We start from the raw sequence: 21,694 nt of genomic DNA, 5'->3' as shown, positions 1-21,694 counted from the left end.
TAACCTCGTATCATGCTTCTTATTTGGTTTATGCCCCATTTACAACTAATTTCTCCAAGAATAAAGAGGAATTAAAATGGTTACACCTCCTGTCCTCTAATGGCTCGTTATTTTAATTATTGCACAGCATCTGCTGTGCATTAATTAAAATAAGATCATCTTGACTTGTCGTATTGAAAGAAGGAAAAATGCAGAAGTCAGACGATGTCGATTTAGCAGGTACGAGTTAGTCACGGAGTTCACAAAGTTTTATTTTTTGAAGGATTCTGACTTTGTTCTGGACTTGGGTGGATTTCCTGTGTGTTCTCTCTTCTCCGCCGGCGATAGAACTCCAGAGGTTTTGATCTGGCTGAAAAATATCACTTATTGTGCATTATTTAAATGGTCATTAGTCTTGCAAGCCTTGTCCTTCCTGCACAAAGCTCCTGGCTTTCATTATTACATCAGTTATCAGCCCCATTATATTCAAATGAGTCCTCGCAGCTCTGGAACCTATAATATATAATGTATCAATTGCACTGGCATTAAGACATTTGCTGAGAGCAGATATGTAAATGTGTCCTAAAGATAGCCTGCGAGCACCTGAAGGATGTGAGGAAAAGATGGAGGAAGAGCGGAGGAGACTGGAGCAAGAACAGGGAGAGATGTTGAAACAACCGATGGAAAAAAAAAACAAAGAAACACGAAGCAATTAATGAACAAAGACAATTCAAACAATAATGAATAACAAAAACGATCAAAGTTTTTTTTTTTTATAAGGTTGTGCTTATATTAATGACTATTTAAACATGTTAGCATGACTGTAAATTTAAGAAAAACAAATCATGTTGACGTCCTACATTTTTAAAGCTAAGCTAAGCTAACTTCCCCAATAAGCTCTTTCCTACAAATGTCTTTCGCTTTAAAATAATACCACTTTGAATGTTGCTGACTAAATCCTGCAAATAGTTTGAGTGCGTTTCAGTAATCAATTGAAATACTTTCAAATAACAGGACAGCGGCGTTAGCGTGATAGCATTAGCATTTCCATTTCGTTTAAATTATTTTATTATTTCAGATCACCCGAGATGTTTTGGCCACAAATACTCTTAATGTTCTAGATCCCTTCAAGCGAAACGTCTTTACAGTTTGAACTACACCGGAAAGAAATACTTTAATAATAGTTTAGCTGAAAAAAAATAAATGTAGCCGAGCATCAATAAAATGGCCAATGACTGATATATATCTATATATACAGATATTTTAATAATATAGAAAGTGAAGCTTACAAAACAATACATTCTCAAGAATCAATGTTTTCTTTTGCAGCCATAGACAGTTTTTACAGAGATTGATGACGACTAGGCCCCCATTTACACAATAAGCAGCCGTTTCGCAATTTCATTCCCAAAAAGTTTTGTTTGTTGGTTGTTTGTTTGTTTTTATAATGAAACCTCACACACCTCCAGCAGAGAACAACACACTATAAACCTTAACAATGGGAGTACACAGAAACTCGCATGGACAGACGAGCATTAGGTTTGTAATCATCTTGACTGTCAAAATAAAAGTGCCAAGTCCCAGAAGAATATGGACTGGGAGTCGTGACACCACGGAGGAAACATGGTTCTGATTGGCTCTGCTGAGCATGTGCAAAAGAACCGTTTCCTACGGCCGCGGTCTGGATGTCCAGTTGTATTTCTCCCCGTTACCATGGAGACGAAGTTGGAGCTTTTTCAAAAAGTTCCACCCTTGGGAGCCGTTTTCAAAAAGTTGTGTTTTCAGTGGCTCCGAGCAACGTTGTTGTGTAACCTGACACCCAAAATGCAAATAAACTTTTCCGTTTTCACTTCAAAACATTGTGTGAACGGTGCCTTAAATGCATCAGAGATGTGGGACTCGTAAACTTTTAAATATAACTTTTATATTTGAATCTTACGAAGTTAAACAAAACAATCTAATTCAATCAAAAAAGAACATTGTGTTTGATAAATTGATGGTATTCCAGTGAACAATTAATATTTAAAAACATAATAATTTAACCTGTTTAATTAACCAAAGCATTTGTGTTGGTTTGAAAACAATAAATCAAATGAATCAAAAATGACAACACCCAGAAAGTAAACATAATTAATAGAAAACAATTTAAGGTATTACACATAATAAAAAGCTTGATATTGGGTAATAAAACTGCATAATGAGTGCTTTGTTTAACTTAAAAAAATATTAAATTAAAAGAATCATTGATTGTTTTGAAATGAAATAAACCCCTCTCAGAAAAAAAAAAGTAAATGAGCTTAAAATATGCAAATGACTACGCAAAGAGCTAATACGCTAAGACGCGCTACCATGTTTCAGTGTACGCATCATATCCGAGGGGCTGCTGGAGTTAGTGCACTGGCGCAGGTACGCAGAGGATAATTGTGGTCAGGATATGAAAATGTAAGTAAGCCGCTTAACCGGAATAAGACTTTAATCAGAAGACGAGCTATTGGCCCCGACAACACGCTACAAGGCCTATTTACTCAACTTGGAAGTCTGTTGCCATAAATACACCTGGAGGGACTGAAAACCCACAAAAAGACGTTTTAAGTTTTCATTCCTCGACTGCTGTTTTTGTTTTTTTTCTTCTTTTTACCCACAACTGAGGCGACCGTATCTTTTGGCTGTTTACGTTGGCTTCACAGTGACGGCAGATACAAATAGTCAGCGGCGGCGCACTGCGGGCGTCTGCGGGTTTACGTAACGCCGTATGAACTGCTGTGCGAGAGCCGAGTAAGTAAATCGGTGGTGGAGAGAGAGTCGCCGTAACCTCGATTGGCGGCGTAGAGAGAGAGAGAGCCGAGGCAGATTGGGAGCAGTTTGTAGGAAGAGTCACCGGAGGTGCGACGTGCCGTTAATGCCAGGTATTAACAGCTCAAGCAAACATTGAAGGGCATGGGCAAAGCTAATAAATAATGCAAATCCACTCTCCATGCCTTTCATAAACTGGAGAGAGCTTAAGGCAGGGGCGCCGCGATTGACCCCCCCCCCCCCCCCCGCCACCTAGTTAGCGTAGGACTGGAGAGGCGCACTCACCCGCGCTGAAAAACCGAAACAAAACCAAGAGGTTTGTTTGAGGACGCGAGGACTTCGAGCAGCTCCTCTCCAGGTCCTTATCGCTCAGGGACAACTTTTTGTACGGCGGTGTAGGCGAAATGAAATCAGGCACTTGAAAAGAGAAATGGAATACTTTTCATTATGAGATAGCTGGTTAATCGTGGCGATGAACCGTGAAAGGAAGGTAAACTCCAGAGATGCCAGGTGGCGGTTTAGATTTTCACATTAAATTACGAAACGAGATCGCACGGCGCTCGGTGAAAGAGTGGGGAAACGTCCATTAAGTTAACGTCTTCACTAGAGCCACATCAGTGGTGACAGTCCCAAGCTATTTAAGAAACCCTTTGAGAATAGATTGCGTACATAAAGTGACTTTACATGTTGCATTGAGTTCTTGTTCAGTTTTATCAGTTTAAAGGGGTCATATTATGCAGAATTCCCTTCTCTAAAGGTTTTCCAACAGTAATAATCGTCCCCATACCTGGAATGACGCCCCAGAAGTGAAGAAAGTCTGTCCTCTCTCTCTCTCTCCCTGGCTTGTTTCAGGTTTTAAAAAGTGTGTTGCTCCACCCAGCCAATCAGAAATCAAACCCTATATAGTGTCATCGGGGATTTAGCCAATCCCAATCAAGGTAGGCCCTCCCTCTGGAAGAGTTGACTGGCTGGAGAATAAAACCCTTTAATGCAGTTGAGGTATCAACAGACCTGCAGACGATCCAAAACTTTGCATCTGTATTTGTCAAACATGTGATAACGTAGAAGAATGTTGAAATGTTGACTTGCAATAAGTGACCACTCAAAATCCAGGAGGGCTGATTTTGGAAAATATGGAAAATATTAGTAGTTTTGGGATTTAAAAAAAGGCATAGTGCATAAAAAAATGTTAATGTTTAAAATTTGTGATGTCATAAGTTTACTCATGATTTGCATCTAATGATTCAACAATGTTTCCTACTGTAATTTTTCAACTTTGGCAGGTTGGGTCGATGATATGCAAATAAACATTCTGCTTTTAATGTGCATACACCACTGTTTTTCAAAAACTGTCGAATTTCCCACGATAAAATCAGCCGCAATTGCTAAAAACTGATAAAACAGTTAAAAGATTTAATAATTTCAACCCAAAAAAAAAAAACACACAAAAAAAGGTTCAAATTGTAAATATGGCTAAAACTGTACTAAGATTAAAGAAATACACAGCGGTATAATATATCTAAATTGTTGCTTAACACTTAATGAAGGCAAGGTCTGTTTTTTGGATGATCGAAACTTTTTTAGCCGGTTTGGTTTTCTTTTTTCATCTTTTCATTACATTTCATATTTTGTGGCGGCGGACAAATTTAAAATTCTGGTGGAAAATCCCAAAAATGGGTCTTTGAGCCAAAGTTCCCCAACAATGGCGAACAAATTTTTCTTTCTTCCTACTCGACTGCAAATGTTACGTTTGTTCCCAATAAGTGCCTTATTTTGTGTGTGTGGTTATTATTTCAGGTCGTAAAAATGATTATTCATTTTATATACATCTGAAGGAGGACTTCAAAGGATCCACTTAAGGCCTCCTTTAAAGCGGCAGGTTTCTTTCTGTAAGAAAAGTGTTTCCCCACACAGCCGCTCTCCTCTAATAACCTTTCTGGTCTCCTCTCACATCTCGCTGGATGTTAATAATAAAAAGCGGCGTAAACATGACCCCTGGCGTCCATCTTAACAGCGTGAGCTAAACGGCTAAGAGCCGCCATTCCACTGCCGATCCAGCGACTCTCATCACCGACCAAAAAAAAAAAAAAACCCAACATACATTTCATTAGAGCACAAGGACACGCTTGAGTGACGCGACGGGCTTCGCCCGGCGATGTCTATTCATGCTCCTTGTCATTAAATGGTGGGGATAACAGGACCGGCAGTCATGTTATTACCATACCTGCTGCCCGGACAGAGTAATCCCCCGCAGACGCAGCGAGAGGAAAACGGCCACCTTAATTTAAAATGCCAAGCCATGCTTGTGATTGAAGTCGACGTGGCGTCGCGTAAAAATAAGACGGAGAGGGAAAGCACGCCGCCGGGAGTCGTCGTGGCCGAGGCGGCGGCGTCCCACGGGGCGGGCGTGGGAGACGCTAAACTCCCGAGTCTGAACGGGAAAATGAGCATCTGTTGTTTTGACATGAACTTCATCGCGGAGGGCAAAATGTGGACGATTAAAGCTTCAGTGTCCAGTCTGTCTTCAGAGTTTGACACTTTGCTGTGATTTTACTCGCTGATATAAACTTCAGCCACTGTCTGATCCTTTTTTTTTTTTTTTAATCTGCATTTCGCTGGATTGACTGAGGACAGACGAGAGCCGGTCCGAATAGCAACTTCCTATGCTCCCGTGGAAGTGACCGAACGCAGAGGCAGTATTTGACTGATAATGGCAGTTTAGCGTAGCGGCCGGTCCACTTTAAGCTGATAGGATGTCCAATTGGACATTTGGATAATCTTGTCCAGCCAGAAGAATCTTCAGCCCCTCTGTAGTGGCTCCCTGAAGATTTCAGTAAATGATATCTAAATAAAGATTTAATCTTATCCTTATTTTACTTACAGACCAGAGTCTTTTTCAAAGGGACTCTTATCTCTTGGATAAACAAATACATTAAATAAATGTAAAATGGAAGGAAACAGCTAAAACCACCAAAGAATTTTTTTTTTTAACTAAAATGACTAGAATTAAAAAAAAGTTGTTTTGAAAAAGAGCACAAATGGCTACTAAATTATACCTAAATAAAGATTTTATCTTATTCTTCTTTCATTTACACACCAGAGTCATTTTCAAAAGGATTTTTCACGCTTGGATTAAAAAAGAAAAGACGCATTAAACGTAAAATGGGGAAGAAAATGGAGAAAACACGAATTTCCCACTCCGTGGAGAGCACGGACAGAAAAAAGCTCATCAAAACATTCGGGAGTAGATCACTGCGACTTTTTGTCGATGATTCAGATAACCTTTTCTGATTAAATCGCAAAAAAATAAAGTGAAAAAGTTCCCATACAAAGCGGATGGGATGAAAGGAGATCGGCGCCTGTTGCCATGGAGACGCAGGGGGGACAGGCAGGCAAACAAACCGTCCTCTGAACTGTTTCGCTGAATCTGAGTGTAGATACCCCTGACACTTTAAAGTTAAAAAAAAAAAACCCTGAAACCACACATTGTAGCTCCAAGAACCATCTGGACAAACCAAAAAAAAAACCAATATTAATCTGCAAAGATTTCTCCCTGTCAAAGCTCATAAATTACTATGTCCTGTTGCACATTCTAATGGAGTGGAAGGATGTGGACCCATTATGACACACGCCAGTGAAGAAATCCTGCACACAACCAGCTAATTATAGTGGTCAGCGGCGGCGGCGCCCCCCCCCCCCCCCCCAAAAAAAAACAATGGTGAATCAGATGGCGGCGGCGGCGGCCTCATCACGGCGCTGTCTGGCAGCATAATGAGCCAATCACCACGCTTTTTTTATCACATCACACTCATGTGGCTGTGAAAAACATGCATTTTCTCCCCGACGACAAGCCGATTCGCAGAGACCTCCGGGAGGAATTGTACTTTTTTTTTTTTTTTTTTAACCATTGGCTTTTGTTATCTCCAAGTTTTTCCTCCCACTCCGAAGTGCAATTTCACCGTTTGTCCTGAGCCTTTATCGTTCAGTGTGCTACAAGAGGATAAGAAGGCGCCGGCCAAGTTAAAAGTTCCACATGGAGGATTCTCGCTATTTCAATAAAGGAAAACAGTGGAGAAAACAGGTCTATAACTTGCCGTCTGCTTATCGGACCTCGATATCTTTTCATGTGTTCGACACAACAAGTGTCCCGATATCCCCTGTTCTCCCTCTCTGTACATACCCTCCAGTTGTTTACGCTCCTTTTTTTTTTTCCCCTTGTCTGTCTGAGGTCTGGCGTTCAGGTGGGCTGAGTCATCCTGGCACCGAGACATGCACAAGCTTTATGTCCTCGCCTTAAGTTTCCCCAGAGCCTGATAAGGAGAAAGTGAATTTTTGAAGAGTTGACATGGGCAGAGGCGAGTGTCACTCGTGGGAGAACGATAACACGGGTCCAGAGTCCCTTCGGTATACCGGACGGTCCAGAGACATTTTGATGTCTGCTTGGAAATTTGATGGTGGAAAATGTTCCCGCAAAGCGTTTTGACTATAATAAGACCTGAAGTCAAACCAGGACCGACGCTGAAGGAAAGAAACAAAACATCTGAAATGAGGGAAAAAAACTAAAATTGCATTTATGACATTTAATAGGTACAATTCCGATTAATTTGAGCTATTTTTCATGGATTTTTTCCACGTTAGCCATTTTATACATTTCGACTGCTTGAACAATTTTAGCGATTTATATCCATCATGCATTTCCTAATGGTGAGAACAGCTTAAGCTATATTAGAATTTCACTGTTTTTAGTGATTTTATCATTTGTTGTTGTTTGTTTTTTAGAAATTGTAACAATGTTCTCCCAATTTAGTAATTCCGGCTGTTTCACCTGTTTCTAGCAGTAGATTAGACCATTTTTGAAAAACAGTGTGGTATGCATATTAAAAAAAAAAAAAAAGCAGGCAAAATATTTCTTCATATAGAATTCTTTAGGTTTTAGGGAGCCGCTACAGAGGCGCTGTAGAGCCACCGGCTGCAGACCGCTGGGCGAGCGTAACGCAATGCATCATCAAGGGAAAATAATGTTTAAAAAAAACTAATAAAAACCACCATTGTTCCTCTTGATTCCGCTACAAACTGTCCTTGGTCAAAGACACTTGCCCTCCTGACCTCCCTCATTACTTTCATTTTTTCAGACATCAGTAATACCTTGGTCCTATTTTGAACAAATGTCATTTCTTTTTCAAGAAGGCCGACTTGTGGCGTTCTGTTTGGATTGCTTTTCACTGAGCATCTGCATTATTCATGATCGGCCACTCTCGCTAACTGGAGGCGTGGCCCCGGGTTCATGTTCAGCCAACTGAACCACAAGCTGATGAATAATGCACATCCCCTCACGCCGCGTGAGTAACTTGTGGGGCCGGACACATCCCAACGTACGCATGATGTGCGGGGACAGTTTTCAGACTGGGTCTAAACTGTGTGACAAAATAAGTTTGATTCATTCTGATGCAGCCGCGAGCCGCGGGCCAAGACTTTGCATCCTGTGCTGATGACAGAACAAACTGAATTTTCAGGAGCTCATTTTGAGAAAACGACTCACTTTTCAGGAGGGAAGACAGAATTTTGTTGTTTTTCAGACACGGAAAGTTTCATCTGAATCTGATCAGATCTTAGCAGCGCTGGGAATATTACTTTTCTTTCAATTTGTAGGAGAACAGCGGTTGTCAGTGTTTCGAGGGCCTCTCCTAGGGGGCGCCAGAGAGCTTCGGGAAGGGCGTCAAAAAGCAAAAAATGTGGAAGCCTGTTCCTAGGTCACCATGTCATTCTGCAAACCATGAATTTACTGAACGCTAAACATTTAGGCCTCGTTTGCATCCAGCGCTTTAAATGAAATCGCATCGTTTTTTTTGCATTTTCGTTTCACGATAACACGGAAAAAACAGAAGCGCTGAAAACGATGTAGTTAGCATGCCAGGCCTCGGGTCGGCCCTGTTAGTTGTTTGTTGAAAGATAAGTCTCAAGACCAGTTCTAAATTTGAGTTCTAGAATTTGCTCAATAGAACCCAGTTAATGTTCTTGCATTTTCATATGAGAAAACGTTTCACGTTTACGCGACAACATTTTGAAAAGGATATCTGTTTCCATGGAAACATCAGAAACACTGAACATGATGCAGCTTTCATATAAGGCCATGAGTCGGTGCTGTTGGTCATTTTAGTAATATAATTATGAAAACAATGACACATAAACATCTACTCTCACAGGTGCAGGAGAACGATTTACTCCGGCCGCGGGGCGCAGGCGCAGCAGCATCCTTTCAGAAAGGTTGCGTTTTCCACCGAGACGGAGCGTTTTCTAAAAGTTCCACCTTGGGAGCCGTTGTCAAAACGTTGCGTTTTGGTTTGGTTTGGAGCAGCAGACACAGAACAAGAATGAGATTGCAGCTGAGAAGAGATCATTACAGGGGTAAATACGCAAAAAAACATGCATGAAAGCTGCAAATGAGCATTCGTTTTTCACTTGTTACCATGACGATGACAGCTTTTTCTCACAGTTTGAAGCTTTTGACTCAACGGAAGTGACGTTACATTTTACAGTTAAACATAAGCTGTGGAATTCAGTCGACGCCTGTTGATGAGACTTCAAATTCACCAAATGTTCACACGTGTTGACCCACCGGCAAACAGGCGGGATTTGTCAACCGAAGCCGGGCAAAGAATATAAAAGGCGACAAGACGAATCACGGCCGCTCGGAGCGTTCGCCAACACTTCTCACTGTACCTCCGCAGCAGCATTCATCAGACTGATGAATTCGAGTAAGTCAAGAGGATCAAGAAAAAACCAGCTCCCTGTTAATGCGCCATTTAAATGCAAAGAGTCATTCTGTCTCTCCTAGTTATTCAGTTATTTATTTATTTTTCTACCCGCCACCCTGGATCATCAAAGGCAGCAGTGTGGAGGAGAAAACCCCCGAGAGCGGGAAGAGGCGAGAGGGCAGAGGGTGGAGACGAGCGTCGCGTTAAGGGTGGGGTAGGGGGGCGTCAGAAGTCCGCTTAGCGAAACTTGATTTTTTAATTCATTTTTTTCTTTCCACTGACCTGGAACGGTGTCGCCACGGCGTTTGGTGTTCCTGCTGAGCCAGAGCTCTCATTAACTGAGTGACTTTTGGTATTTGCATTTTGAATCGGTCTGAAGCGGCGGGCGTCTGAAGACATCATCTATTCGACGTCAAAGTGGCTGTGGACGCGCCTTCTCCTCTGTGTGTTTGGAGAGCTGATATATAACTATTGAACCGTCTGCCACAATGCCAGCGCTCAATTAATGGTTTTCTCCACGGCAGGGCCATTATCCTCATTTTCCACTCGGGCCTCTCTCCGTGTGGAGCAGCGGGGCGTGTTGGACTTTGATTTACAGGCGTGTCCAGACTTTCTCTAGGCTGAAGATGATCGCCCCGACAAAATGAGGTGATTAGGTGAGCGGGGATCGCCGGCGTTACGGCGACCGGCTAATGAGCAGCTGATTTCATCCGCTCTTCTTTGAGGCCGCACACATTTTTCTTTTAACGTTTATTTGCATTTTATACTGATTTTCATCCCTGGTCTGATCTCCGGGCTAAAAACAGCTAAATTAGGTCAAACGGCTAAGTCAGCCATAGCTTTGAGGACGAGAAGAGAAAAAGAAAGACAGACAGACAGACAGACAGACAGACAGACAGACAGACAGACGGAAAGAAAGAAAGAAAGAAAGAAAGAAAGAAAGAAAGAAAGAAAGAAAGAAAGAAAGAAAGAAAGAAAGAAAGAAAGAAAGAAAGAAAGAAAGAAAGAAAGAAAATCTGTAGAAAAAACAACAATAAAAATTACCACAGCAAAAAAATGTAATAAAATATATATAAATTGTAACTTTTAAAGTTTTTTTTAAAAGAACTCGAGAAAACGGCTCTTCTGGCCATAAAGGTTGCAGAGTCAGCATCTCAGACCGGGTAAGATTAGACCTCAAATGACGACAAACTAGCCCGAGTATCAACATTTGCAAAGACATAGGGAGTCTTATGATGGTTGAGATGGTGATCAGAGATAAGTCTCATAAATAACACAAAAGAAAAACAGCAAAACATCTTTCTGTATACACAATAAATGATTTCCCCACAACAACATCCATTGGCAGACGATAAAATCCAAGATGGCTTTTGAGTGCTGGGAAAGAACTCCTTGAGTTACACGGAACGACGTCTCCAGAATCTCTTCAAAAATGCCTTGAGCGCGTACCTGTTACTACTTAGAAAGTACAGAAACATTGTACTGATTAGAATACTGCAGTATACGACTCTATTTATAGTTATATGTTGGGCGTCCGGAGGCGAATGTTTAATGTTTCTAACTCTTCACTGTTTTTCTTATCAGGCTCCCTCAATGTTTTCAATTTAATTGAACACAAATAAAATACCCATCGGGGACCTTTCTTTGATAAAAGGTGGGAGAAAGAAGTTCAATTCTATTATTAAAACAAGACAAAGCCCATCTATCATGCACACCAATCATGTCTCTTTTCCCACACAGCTCCTGACACTGAGCCTTGGCATCTCACCTCCTGCATTATAATGATGACAAGCTGAGCGAGAGATCCAGAAGAGGGGCTACCATGGGGGAAGAAAGAAAGGGAGAAAAAAAAAAAAACCTAAACTGCAAAGCTGAAGGGCGTAACATGTTCCTTTTTAGCTGCAATGTTTCATGCCATTGGTATTCCACTGGCTGGTGGGCGCCGATCAATAGTATCGAGCTGCCGGTGCCCAATAAACTAAGTTGTTGTCTCAATTGCCGTCTCTTTAGCGTCTCTGAATAGAATTTAAAGCTCTTGGAAAAAAGTCGAGGTAAGGCGCGAGCTCGCCACGGCCGACCGGCGAGCGTCTGACCTTCCATATATCCCGAAGGGGTATAAGATCTGATGCCCGCGTGGACGAGACGCTTTAAAAAAAAAAAAAAAACGCAACCGACAAACACCGACCTCACGCTCCTGATGAGCAGGTAGAGATGAATTTCCACGGGAACAGACTGTCGGTACGACTTGACAGCAAATCGATTCTCCTCCGCTGTCTTACACGGCGCTGTAGTGTCGGGGAAAAATACACTTGAAAGCTGAACTACAGTCCATAACAATGGCGTAACAGGTGAGTACAGAGACACCAAACATAACCTGTAATACGTAGGCGTTTAGATAACCTGTATAACTGGCACAGAGCTTCCATTTTCTGCTGGTCGAATCAGCCATTTTAACCCCGTTTCACATGGGATTGTTCGGTCTGTACCAGGGAAATGACCAAAACTGAATAACGAGCCTGAAATGGGTCAAAAAGAATTTTCTCAAACTTTTGTTTGCATAACCGCAGCTCTTCGCCTTCCTGAAGGAGTTCTTATAGAGGCCATGCATTAACCATACGCCGTGGATGGTTAATGCATGGCCTCCGTCAGTGTGCTCCCAGCAGGTTCCTCTGATAACGGGGGCTTCACACTGATGTGCAGCGAGTGAATGGGGGCGTCTCACTCATCCTGCATGAAATCGACCTTCTCTAATGGATGAGAAAGAGACGAGAAGCTGCCGGAAGTTTAATCAGCAACGACCTGCGCTTTGACCACCGCCTCCGGAGGGGGGGGGGGCGTGCCCGAAACACGAGTTACGAGATCCCGACAAATTGCCAAGACTTTAACCAATAACCAGCTTTTTTATGTAAGAGCGTCTCGCTTCAGATGCGAGACATTTCCAGATATAGGGGGGAAGAAAAAAAAGAAAGAAGAAGAAGAAGAAGAAGAAGAGACCCTCATTGGAGTAAACATATGTAAAGTGCAGATTGGATGGGACCCCCTGTGTTGATGTGCGGTGAATTTAAACAGGCTGTCACAAAGGGTGATGATTGGAAGCGGGTCCACCGTAATGAGACTGTCAGGCACAAATCAACGGGAGCGCACGTCGAGCACGTACGCGTCCGCCAGTCCGTTCTGACATCCACCGCCGTTTGCGCCGGCTTCAAATGAAAGATTGGCCGGCTGTTGCGATCGCCGACGAGACGAGGCAGATTTCACCGCGGATCGGGAGAGAGGAATCGTTACACGTCTTCCTTTTAACCCGCCTGATCTCGTCTTGAGTTTTCTTGCATCAGCCGCGGCGCTTCCTGCAGATACCGGAGGCAGAAAGTCCTACGTGGTAACGTCGCAGTTTCTGCTTTTCAGCAGAAACCAGCTGAAAGAATCAAACACTTCTTTGTTTGGTCTGATTTAGAATTTTTTTGACGACGCGTATTCACTGAGAAACGTCATGGTGTAAACGGAGCCTCAGACTGAATGAATGAATTTTTCGGATTTTCTACATGTGCATACAAAATAAAACACACAAATATATATTAATCTTTTTGAGGAAATGTATAAAACCAGAGGATGACATAAGAAAGTCATAAATAAGACTTATTTCTGTTGTGGTCCACATTAAAACAAATTCAATAAATAAATAACAATAAAAAAAACATAAAAAATATGAAATAGTGACAATATAGTGAACGATTAAAAACAAAATATTTTACAAAGTGACAGTATAAATTTATAAATAGATAAATACAAGTTCTACCAATACAAATCTATTGCACAAAATAATTTGTCACAAATGTATAAATTTATTACAAGTGTATAAGACTTTAAATGTATGCCAAGATGTGTGAATGACTTCAGCATTCACACAATCACAACGCTGCAGTTCCTAAGCCAAACAGCTTGTTTTGTACATCTTCGTACTTGAAAAAGTTCCTTCCCTCTAACATAAATGACAGCGGAAGAGTAGATTTGTTTCACAGATAAACCAAAGCCTCGCCTGTTTCAAGTGAAAACCATCGTTTTCGTGTGTTTCAGAAAAGTTTCACGTTCATACGGAAACGTTTTGAAAACTTTGCTTAAATGGAAACAGCAGAAACGCAGAAAACGATGTGGCTTTCATGTGGGGCCGCTCGTGGGTGCTTTGTTTTTGTAATGAAATCACACACACACAGAGAACAATGGGCTTGGACAGACCACCAAGTTGGATTGTCATTGCGGTGACTATCAAAATAAAAGTTCAAAGTCTCAGGAGAATATGGAAAGAGAGCCGTGACACCACGGAGGAAACTTTGTTAATGTCCATCTACTGAGCATGTGCAGAAAAACTACTCACTATGGCCGTGTTGTGCAGCAGCAGCATTTCAGAAAAGAGTTGTTTTCAAACAGTTCCACCTCAAGGGCCATTTTCCAAAATTTTCAAAAATGTTTTCGATTTCGCTTGAAAGTTTTGTGTAAACGAGGCCCGGGAGTATGCTCACAGTATGTTTTACCTTCTTGCCATTGTTTAACACTAATGTGGTGTAAATGTGAATATAAATCAAGTTGTAAAAATAAAGCACGAATAAACACTGCCCCACTAGAAAATCCACAAATAGGTCTTCTGTGTCTATTTACCTTATTATGAGTTGCAGTGTTTGCTTTTTTTTTTAGTTGCTCAGCTGGTAATATTAGCAACTTATATTAGGAAGCGACAAATATATCATGCTGTGCATATACGTACATACAACATACCATGTTAGACCACTAGATGTCACTGTATGACAACAGAATGCTGCTAAAGTACCACAACAAAACTCCAAAACTACCGTATTTGACTAAACAGGCAAGAAAATTGCCACCAAAAACAAAAAAATATATATATACAGCACAATTTTGATTAAAAATGTGAGAAACTTGTGATTTTTGACAGATGCAACTTAGTCTAGGAACTACGGTAGTTTCCATATCCAGTTAAGAGTGTTGGATAACAATACTTATATTGTTAATTCGCATTATAAATCGCCTTGTAAATCATGCTGCTGTTGGTAATATCAACATATATTACAGGTTTTTGCGGCTTTTATAGAGTCGACTCACAATAAACAACATTATTCACACGTTATCAGGTTGAGTTTGATCCTCTGGAGCTCCGCTGCGCCTCCGAGCCTCCTTCTCCTCACCAAAGGGTCATTCTGGGTGACACTCCACCAGCCGAATGGCTCCCAGCGAAGGTGTAAAGGCATCCAAAACACAGGAAGAGGTCACAATTATTCGCTCTACATTTGGAAACAGATCCCAGTCCGTACAGAACAGCCGCCCGGCCCGACTTTAGATACCAAGACAAACCCTTAAAAAGTCTGTTTATTTGCCAAACACCTCGCACGAGGTGATGAAGTTCACAGCTTCCCGAAGGCAACAAATCCAGCAGCCACCCTCGGCTTCGCCTTTTCCGGCTGCATGGCCGAGCACAAATATTCATTTTATTTTATGTTTTTTTTCTCTGTTGAGCAGCGGTCAAGGTTTGCTGCTCGCACTCTTAATCAAAAGTGAGGCAGGAGGCGAAATCCAATAGAAAATGGATCTCTTGAAAGGTTTTAGAAATGCGCCGCCGCGCTCGGAGAGGTGAAAGGACGGGCACCAGTCGGAGGAGATGGGCTTTGATAGGTTAGCTACATCTAGATTGGAGGTTTGAAACAATTTTTTTATCTAGGGGGCGTATACGGTCCGATTTGAACTAAACAACAACAACAATAATAACAAGAATAATAACAAGAAGAAGAAGAAGAATGTTGTTCATTTGTATAGCAGTTTAGAAAACTGCGATACAAAGTGCTTTACATTAAAACCACAATGTCATTAATAGCAACAAAATACTAAAAAGAAAATGAGCGGTAAGAAGAAATAAAAACTAAAACAAGAGGAGCAATCAGTTTATAAAAGCCAAGAGATAAAATGTAGTTTGATGTGGGGCCAGACCAGTAGAATTTAAAAAGTTAAATTAATTGACTGTTTTGTTTAATAAAACAGGTGGTTTCAACATAACAGTTAACAATAGTTTTATTTTGACGGCCACCCGTAACAACAATCCAACTTGGTGGTCTTGTCCATTAGAATGTCCGTGTAGGAGAAGATGAGAACTTCAGCCAGTTTTCCCGTTTAACTTAAATCTGTATTTATCGTACGTCCACGGTGATGCAACAAGCTGACACTTTTAAAAACCCTGAAAACCGTTTTGATGTTGTTGTTCATTGTTGGTAAAAATGCTCCTTTTCTCATTAACTTGGCCAAACACATGTAACTTTTGAAAACCCAACATTATTGCCGTTCTTGTTTGTCTGTGAAGCGTGCCTGTTCAGACGCCACTACCATTATCCCGCCCGGACCACGACGAAATGAGCGCAGATTTGAGGGTTTGAACTCCAACGTTTCCCCCCTCTGGCAATTCGACAACAACGCCGCACAAACAATCCCCGTCAGTTTTTGCAGGAAATTTGTTTTCATTAAACGTGTCATTATTTTCTTGGGAACATTCACAGAGCTCCCATAATGAACCGGTGGGAGAAACAACACAGCACATAAAAGCAGCGGCACGTCTGCTTTATAGTAGACTGCTGGGTCCTTCTGTGTTGTGCTTTGTACCAGAAAAAAACCCCTGTTTATAACTCCAATTCTGGTGGAGGTGGTGAAATATCTCCAAACACTATGCAAGTCTGTGGATTGACGATATTCTGGATTATTAAAACCCGGTAAACCTTTTTCTTGGTGTCGTCGCTTCGTGTATCTGTTCCCTTGGTGATATTTCCTCTTCCATTAGTATAGTGGCCGTGGCTTACTGAAGTTTGTGTGCGAGCGTGTGTGCGTGTGTGTGTGTGTGTGTGTGTGTGTGTGTGTGTGTGTGTGTGTGTGTGTGTGTGTGTGTGTGTGTGTGTGTGTGTGTGTGTGTGTGTGTCTTTGTTATTAAAATGTCAGGAGCGGTAATCAGATAAATGCCAATAATGAGAATTCCTCGGTACAGTCACAGCATGAAGCCTCTGCTGAAGGTCGATGAGTTGCGTATTACCCCGTTTCCATGGAGATGAAGCGTTTTCAAAAAGTCGCTACGAGCACCGTTGCCATGTTTGCGTTTGCATTTGCATGTCGGCAGATTATATAAGACCTACACAAGGTTCTCTCGTCAAACCTTTCTTTAGTTTTGGAGAAGACAGATTAAATCCGAGTGAAGGTTTTGTCAGGAGCCGTTTTGGGAAACTCCTGGATCATCTGGAATAAAGTTCTTATGTCTTCTGAGACAACAATGATGAACGCAAAATCCAATGTATGAACATTTGGCATAAGATTTAGCAGACTTTGAACAAGATCTTCGGCTCCGTTCACACTGCAGGTGTTGATGCTCGATCACCATTTGCTGCTGGGATCCGATTTCTCTGCGAGATCATTCCTGTTCCATTTCAAATCGAACTGCCGTGTAAACGCAATCAAACCGACCGTTTCGGGCGCCAGGGCGCAGGAGACGCTATTGAGAGAACTAAATATGGACGCTACGTCGGTCAGCACCAGGGTTGCCAGATATGACAAAAAAATCCATTTAATCCATTTATCGAATTTGTAATTATATTTGCTTGTTTTTCTGCATTTTTCACATTCCATTCTACCGTTCCTTGTGGGTTTCCCTCACTGCTGTTGGCCTTTTGCTTAAACCTGGGCTCAAGCTTGAATTTGTTTAAAGACGGAGCCTCATTTACGTTTTATTTTTGGATTGTTTATTTGCATTTTAACGCTGAGAACAATCACAGCCATAAAGTTGCACTTTTGACAATATATCTGACGTCTGCCGTTTTCAAATCATAGATTTTTTTATAGGCCAATCGCCCCGCTCTAGTTCCCGCCCAAACAAGGTAAAACCCACACACGTCAATAAAATCCAGCCCAAATCTCAGCCTACATAGAAATCATGTTAAAACCCTACAACTGACATACGTGTAATAAAGAACACGCCATAAACACACAGATGCAGGAAATAAAGTTAAAAGGTACAAAACTTTGGCTGCCCAATTGGGGGATACCCGCCATATTTGGCAACCCTGGTCAGCATGTAGATCCATTTTCAAGTGGTTGTTAAATACGAGCCGACAGAATCTTGACAACATGAGGAGGGACAGAAGAAGGAGAATGATGAAAAAAAAGAGAGCACAGCTTTTATTCTGGCGGGGCCACTTCCTCCGGCGTTTATCAGTGACGTCAGTCACACGTTAATGACGAAGCAGTCGCATGTGGAAAAATCAAAAAAATCTGAATTGGGTCTCATTTCCCTTCAGCGTGAACGAGCTCTAAGTGAAGCAGACCCCTGGGTGGACGACTGTCATTCCTCTTGTTTCCTGTTTGCTTTGCATCATTTCGAGCACATCTTATTCAAAAATATCCAGCGTGTGTAACATCCACATAAATAGCAATCCATCTCCTTGAGGCGTTTCCATAATGAAGCTAAAGTTTCACTGGCCCGGTTTCCCGCCGCCTTCTTTTTCACGAAAATATCAAAGTGCTAAATGAAAAGCTGTGAACCCGAAACTGTTATGAGAAGGTGACTGTCTGCAGGTCCACATGTACCTCACCCTCTGCCAGCAAGGCTTGGTAAGCCGTGAAGAGAAACTGGGGCAAACGTTAGAAAAACGCCCTCAAAGCATCGTGAGGTCACGCCTCTCGCTGCTGCTCCATATGCTCGGAGAAGTAATCACCCAAAGAGACGAGGATGAGCAAGCCAACGTTTTTTTTTTTTTTATCAACTCCTGTTTTCTTTTATGTGTACTATCAAGCTGGGACTGTTAAAATAAATCACTTTTTTATTGTGATATAATGAACCCGAACCTGGTCGGGGCGGCGGCGGCGTCTGGACCGTCGGAGACGCTGCCTCGCAACTTTACACTCCAATAATGAAGCGTCAAGGACATCAATGCTCCGGAATAGCAGGTATTAAAATGGATGAGCGGAGCCGCCGGTGACAGGCCTTGCTTGTTAATTTTTAAAAGATCTCAGTTGGTTTATGAAGCGCCGATTTATCGGTTTAAGGGCAGTTTGCAAATCTGACGGACGTTGCTGCGCGTTTCGATCGCCTCCTGCCGTCAGTCAAAACCCAGAGTCCAGCTGAGTCACATTCTTATTCTGTTTTTATAAAGTTTCACTGGATTTATTTAGCGATTTTACTTCAATTTGTTGCGCAAGAGTTGGCGTCTGCAGTGGCTGCGAGCGTCCCGACACGGTCGTTTAAACAGGCTCTCTGTGCGTATAAATCTGACAGACGTCCTTCCACATGCTACTGTACACATGTTCAAAAGACAGAAAACAACAACATGCTGTTTTCCCTCTGCTCACAGAAGAGACTTAATTTTTTTTCCAAACTCATCACACTGAATATTTGCTACAAAGACAATATGACACCCATTACGGCGCTTGGAAAAGTCTGCTTGGAGCAGATGTTGGTTTCCACCTGTTGCTTTTCACACATGAGAGACGTCCAACGCGAGCACAGTCCAACGGAGGGAGCCGCGCACACACACACACACACACACACACACACACTCACACACACACACACACACACACACACACACACACACACACACACACACACAGCTGTGTTATGATCTGTGGTCAGTGGCCCAGACATGAGAGCTCCGCTCAGTGTGAAGATGGATTTTGTGCCAGTGCAGAAACAAGATTATTGCCTTAAAGGGGGAGCTTCAAAAACTGAGTGTCTGCTTCATACCAGCGGTCAGGAGTTATTATGAAGAACGAAACAGCTCCGCTAAGCTCTGATCAGGCCTGCTGCCGCAAGAAGGAATCAATACGTCAATTCAAATTGATAGGCTAAAAAAAATACACCACCCCAAAATAATGTCAGGAAAAGCTGTAAATAAATAAATAAATAAATAAGCAAGCACACAGGGTGGGCTGTACTTTGGGTGATGATAAAAATAATAATAATAATAATAATAATAATAATAATAATAATAATAATAATAATAATAATAATAATAATAATAATACTTTATTCACATTAAGTTATTATATATTTACAATATATTTTCTCTCATAAGTTGTAGGGGAAATTCAGAATGCAATATGTTTCCCCACCTGGAGCTCTGTGGAAACTCCCCAACGCTTCAAATTCAGTTTCACAAACAGATCAGAAATCCTTCAATAAAACACTTTTCACAGTAATTATCAGCAGGAGTCGAGATTCAAATAAGTCAAACCTGCTTCTGGGCGAAGCCCTTCGATTGTTAAGTGGTGATGCCACATGCTGTACAGTATAAGTGTTTCAGGGCGCAGCAGCGATGCTACATGCTGAACGTGGTATTGGAGCATCCACCACTGTAACCCGTGGCTCCAGCCTACCTCGCAGTAGATCGGGCGTCGGGTGTGGCCAGTTGTAGGTCCTGATCAGCTGCCAGTCGAAGTCGTCCTCTTGACCTTGTCGGTATTCGCACAAGCCCGGATCCGAGTCCTCGTCAAAGGTGCAGCCAGCTACAAGAGAAACGAAAGAGCAAAACTACTTACAAGGCGTCGTAATAAAAAAATAAAATTAAAAAAAAAAAGGACCAAACTTTCAGCTCGTGCTGCGCCTCCGCTAACATGCTAACGGAAGGAAATTAGTCAAGGCTTATTATATTGTTCGGTTCTTCGACCACAGACTTACTATAAATGCCTCCATGCATCAAATCGCCCACAGACTCTTCGTGGCGACCAACTAAATTACAGCTAATGCTTGGCAGCGGGCGGTCAGCACGGACTGCCCGTCTCATTCGTTCCCCTCCCAACCTGCCGCCATTTGGTGCAATTAGCCCTGTGGTGAGAAAATGACACCACAGCCACAGGGTCGCCCAGATAGACAGAAATAATAGGCGGCAGCGCCAGAGGAGCGAAGGGGGTTCTTCCGCTGATGGGAGGACAACAACAGCCCCGGCTCTCAGCCTGTGAAGGTGACCCAACCCCGTCCACCGTCTAATGGTCACATTCACAATTCTGCCATTATCGCTCTAACCACACGCTTTTAAAGCCACCCGGGTTTTATTTTTCTCTTTCTCTTGTTAAACTAACATGGTGTATTCTTGTTTAATTGGGCGGAAAACACCGGTGCACTTTAGAAAATCTGAAAATGAATAGCAAGGTCTTTTGAGGAACAATTTGTGACCATCCACTGGTGCTCATTCGAGTACTTTCCAATGATACCCGGAGAAAAATGACTTTCTACACTTGTTTTGGTTTGTGAGCCTCATTGTTTGTTCAAAACTACAGGAAAGAATCAGTCAAAACCTCTTTTTCCCCATCAAAGAGCTGCCTGTGTATCCTGTAGGATTCACATCGCAGCGTTATACCTGTGAAAACAGAGGAAATAGAGAGAATCAATCATCGAACGTGTGTCGGTGGGTGGACTCGCTGATGAATTCACTCGAAGGAAAACACGCGTGTCCTCCCATTAATTGGCCACTAATCTCAGATACTGCTGCATTCTCGTAGGTTTGAACACAAACAGTGATTTCCGACGGGAAATGGGATTTTTCTGCAAAAGCATTTCAAGGGGTCCGTCTCAGAAAACCTGTGCAGACACGACTGATTCAGGAGTGAAGAAGCAGGAGTGATCTCAACGCTGGTCGTGTTGCACGTCAGCAAAGTTGTGCTGAATGCAAAGACTAACTAATAGAAGAATATACATTCAAATGAAAAAAAAAGACTTGAAATGTTCATTTTGGAAAGTGTTGACATTGCAAAAAACTGTGTTTCCAAAATATGCAATTATAAACCATTGGATGAAACTTGTACTCCCATCACTACAAATGAAGATTACTGGTGTTATAAATGGCTATATAGGTTGGTTGTACAACCTGCTTTTTAGCCTGGGTTTAAATTTGAAGCCATGATAGATCCATGTGAAAATGGAAATCATCTTTTCACAAGCTGTGACACAGTGCAACCCATCCTTGTATTTGAAAAAAATGGCCTTATAGTTAGAACAGCAGTCTGTATTTTGCTCTGGTGCCCAATACATCAGTATCGATGCGTCAATAGTATCAATCTATTCCATTTCCAACCTGTTTGGCCCTGTTTCTTTTCCAGTTCTGGCTCTCCGAAAACACAACCCGAGACACAGCGAT

At 42.0% G+C, this 21,694-nt stretch overlaps 1 protein-coding gene across 2 annotated transcripts in view; it reads right to left on the bottom strand.

Moving 5' to 3' along the window:
- ptprua (protein tyrosine phosphatase receptor type Ua) overlaps positions 1-21,694 on the bottom strand; it is a 270,473-nt gene that overhangs the window by 175,243 nt on the left and 73,536 nt on the right. For both annotated transcript variants that reach the window (XM_080485679.1, XM_080485680.1), the window contains exon 2: positions 19,938-20,066. In XM_080485679.1, coding sequence (XP_080341805.1) covers positions 19,938-20,066 — 129 coding nt within the window. The remainder of the gene's footprint in view (positions 1-19,937; positions 20,067-21,694) is intronic.

This window comes from Lipophrys pholis, assembly GCF_963383615.2.
Source record: "Lipophrys pholis genome assembly, chromosome: 17".
NCBI classification, from domain to species: domain Eukaryota; kingdom Metazoa; phylum Chordata; class Actinopteri; order Blenniiformes; family Blenniidae; genus Lipophrys; species Lipophrys pholis.
Note: the sequence above shows the minus strand (reverse complement) of the source record. Positions and strands in the feature narration are given on the sequence as shown.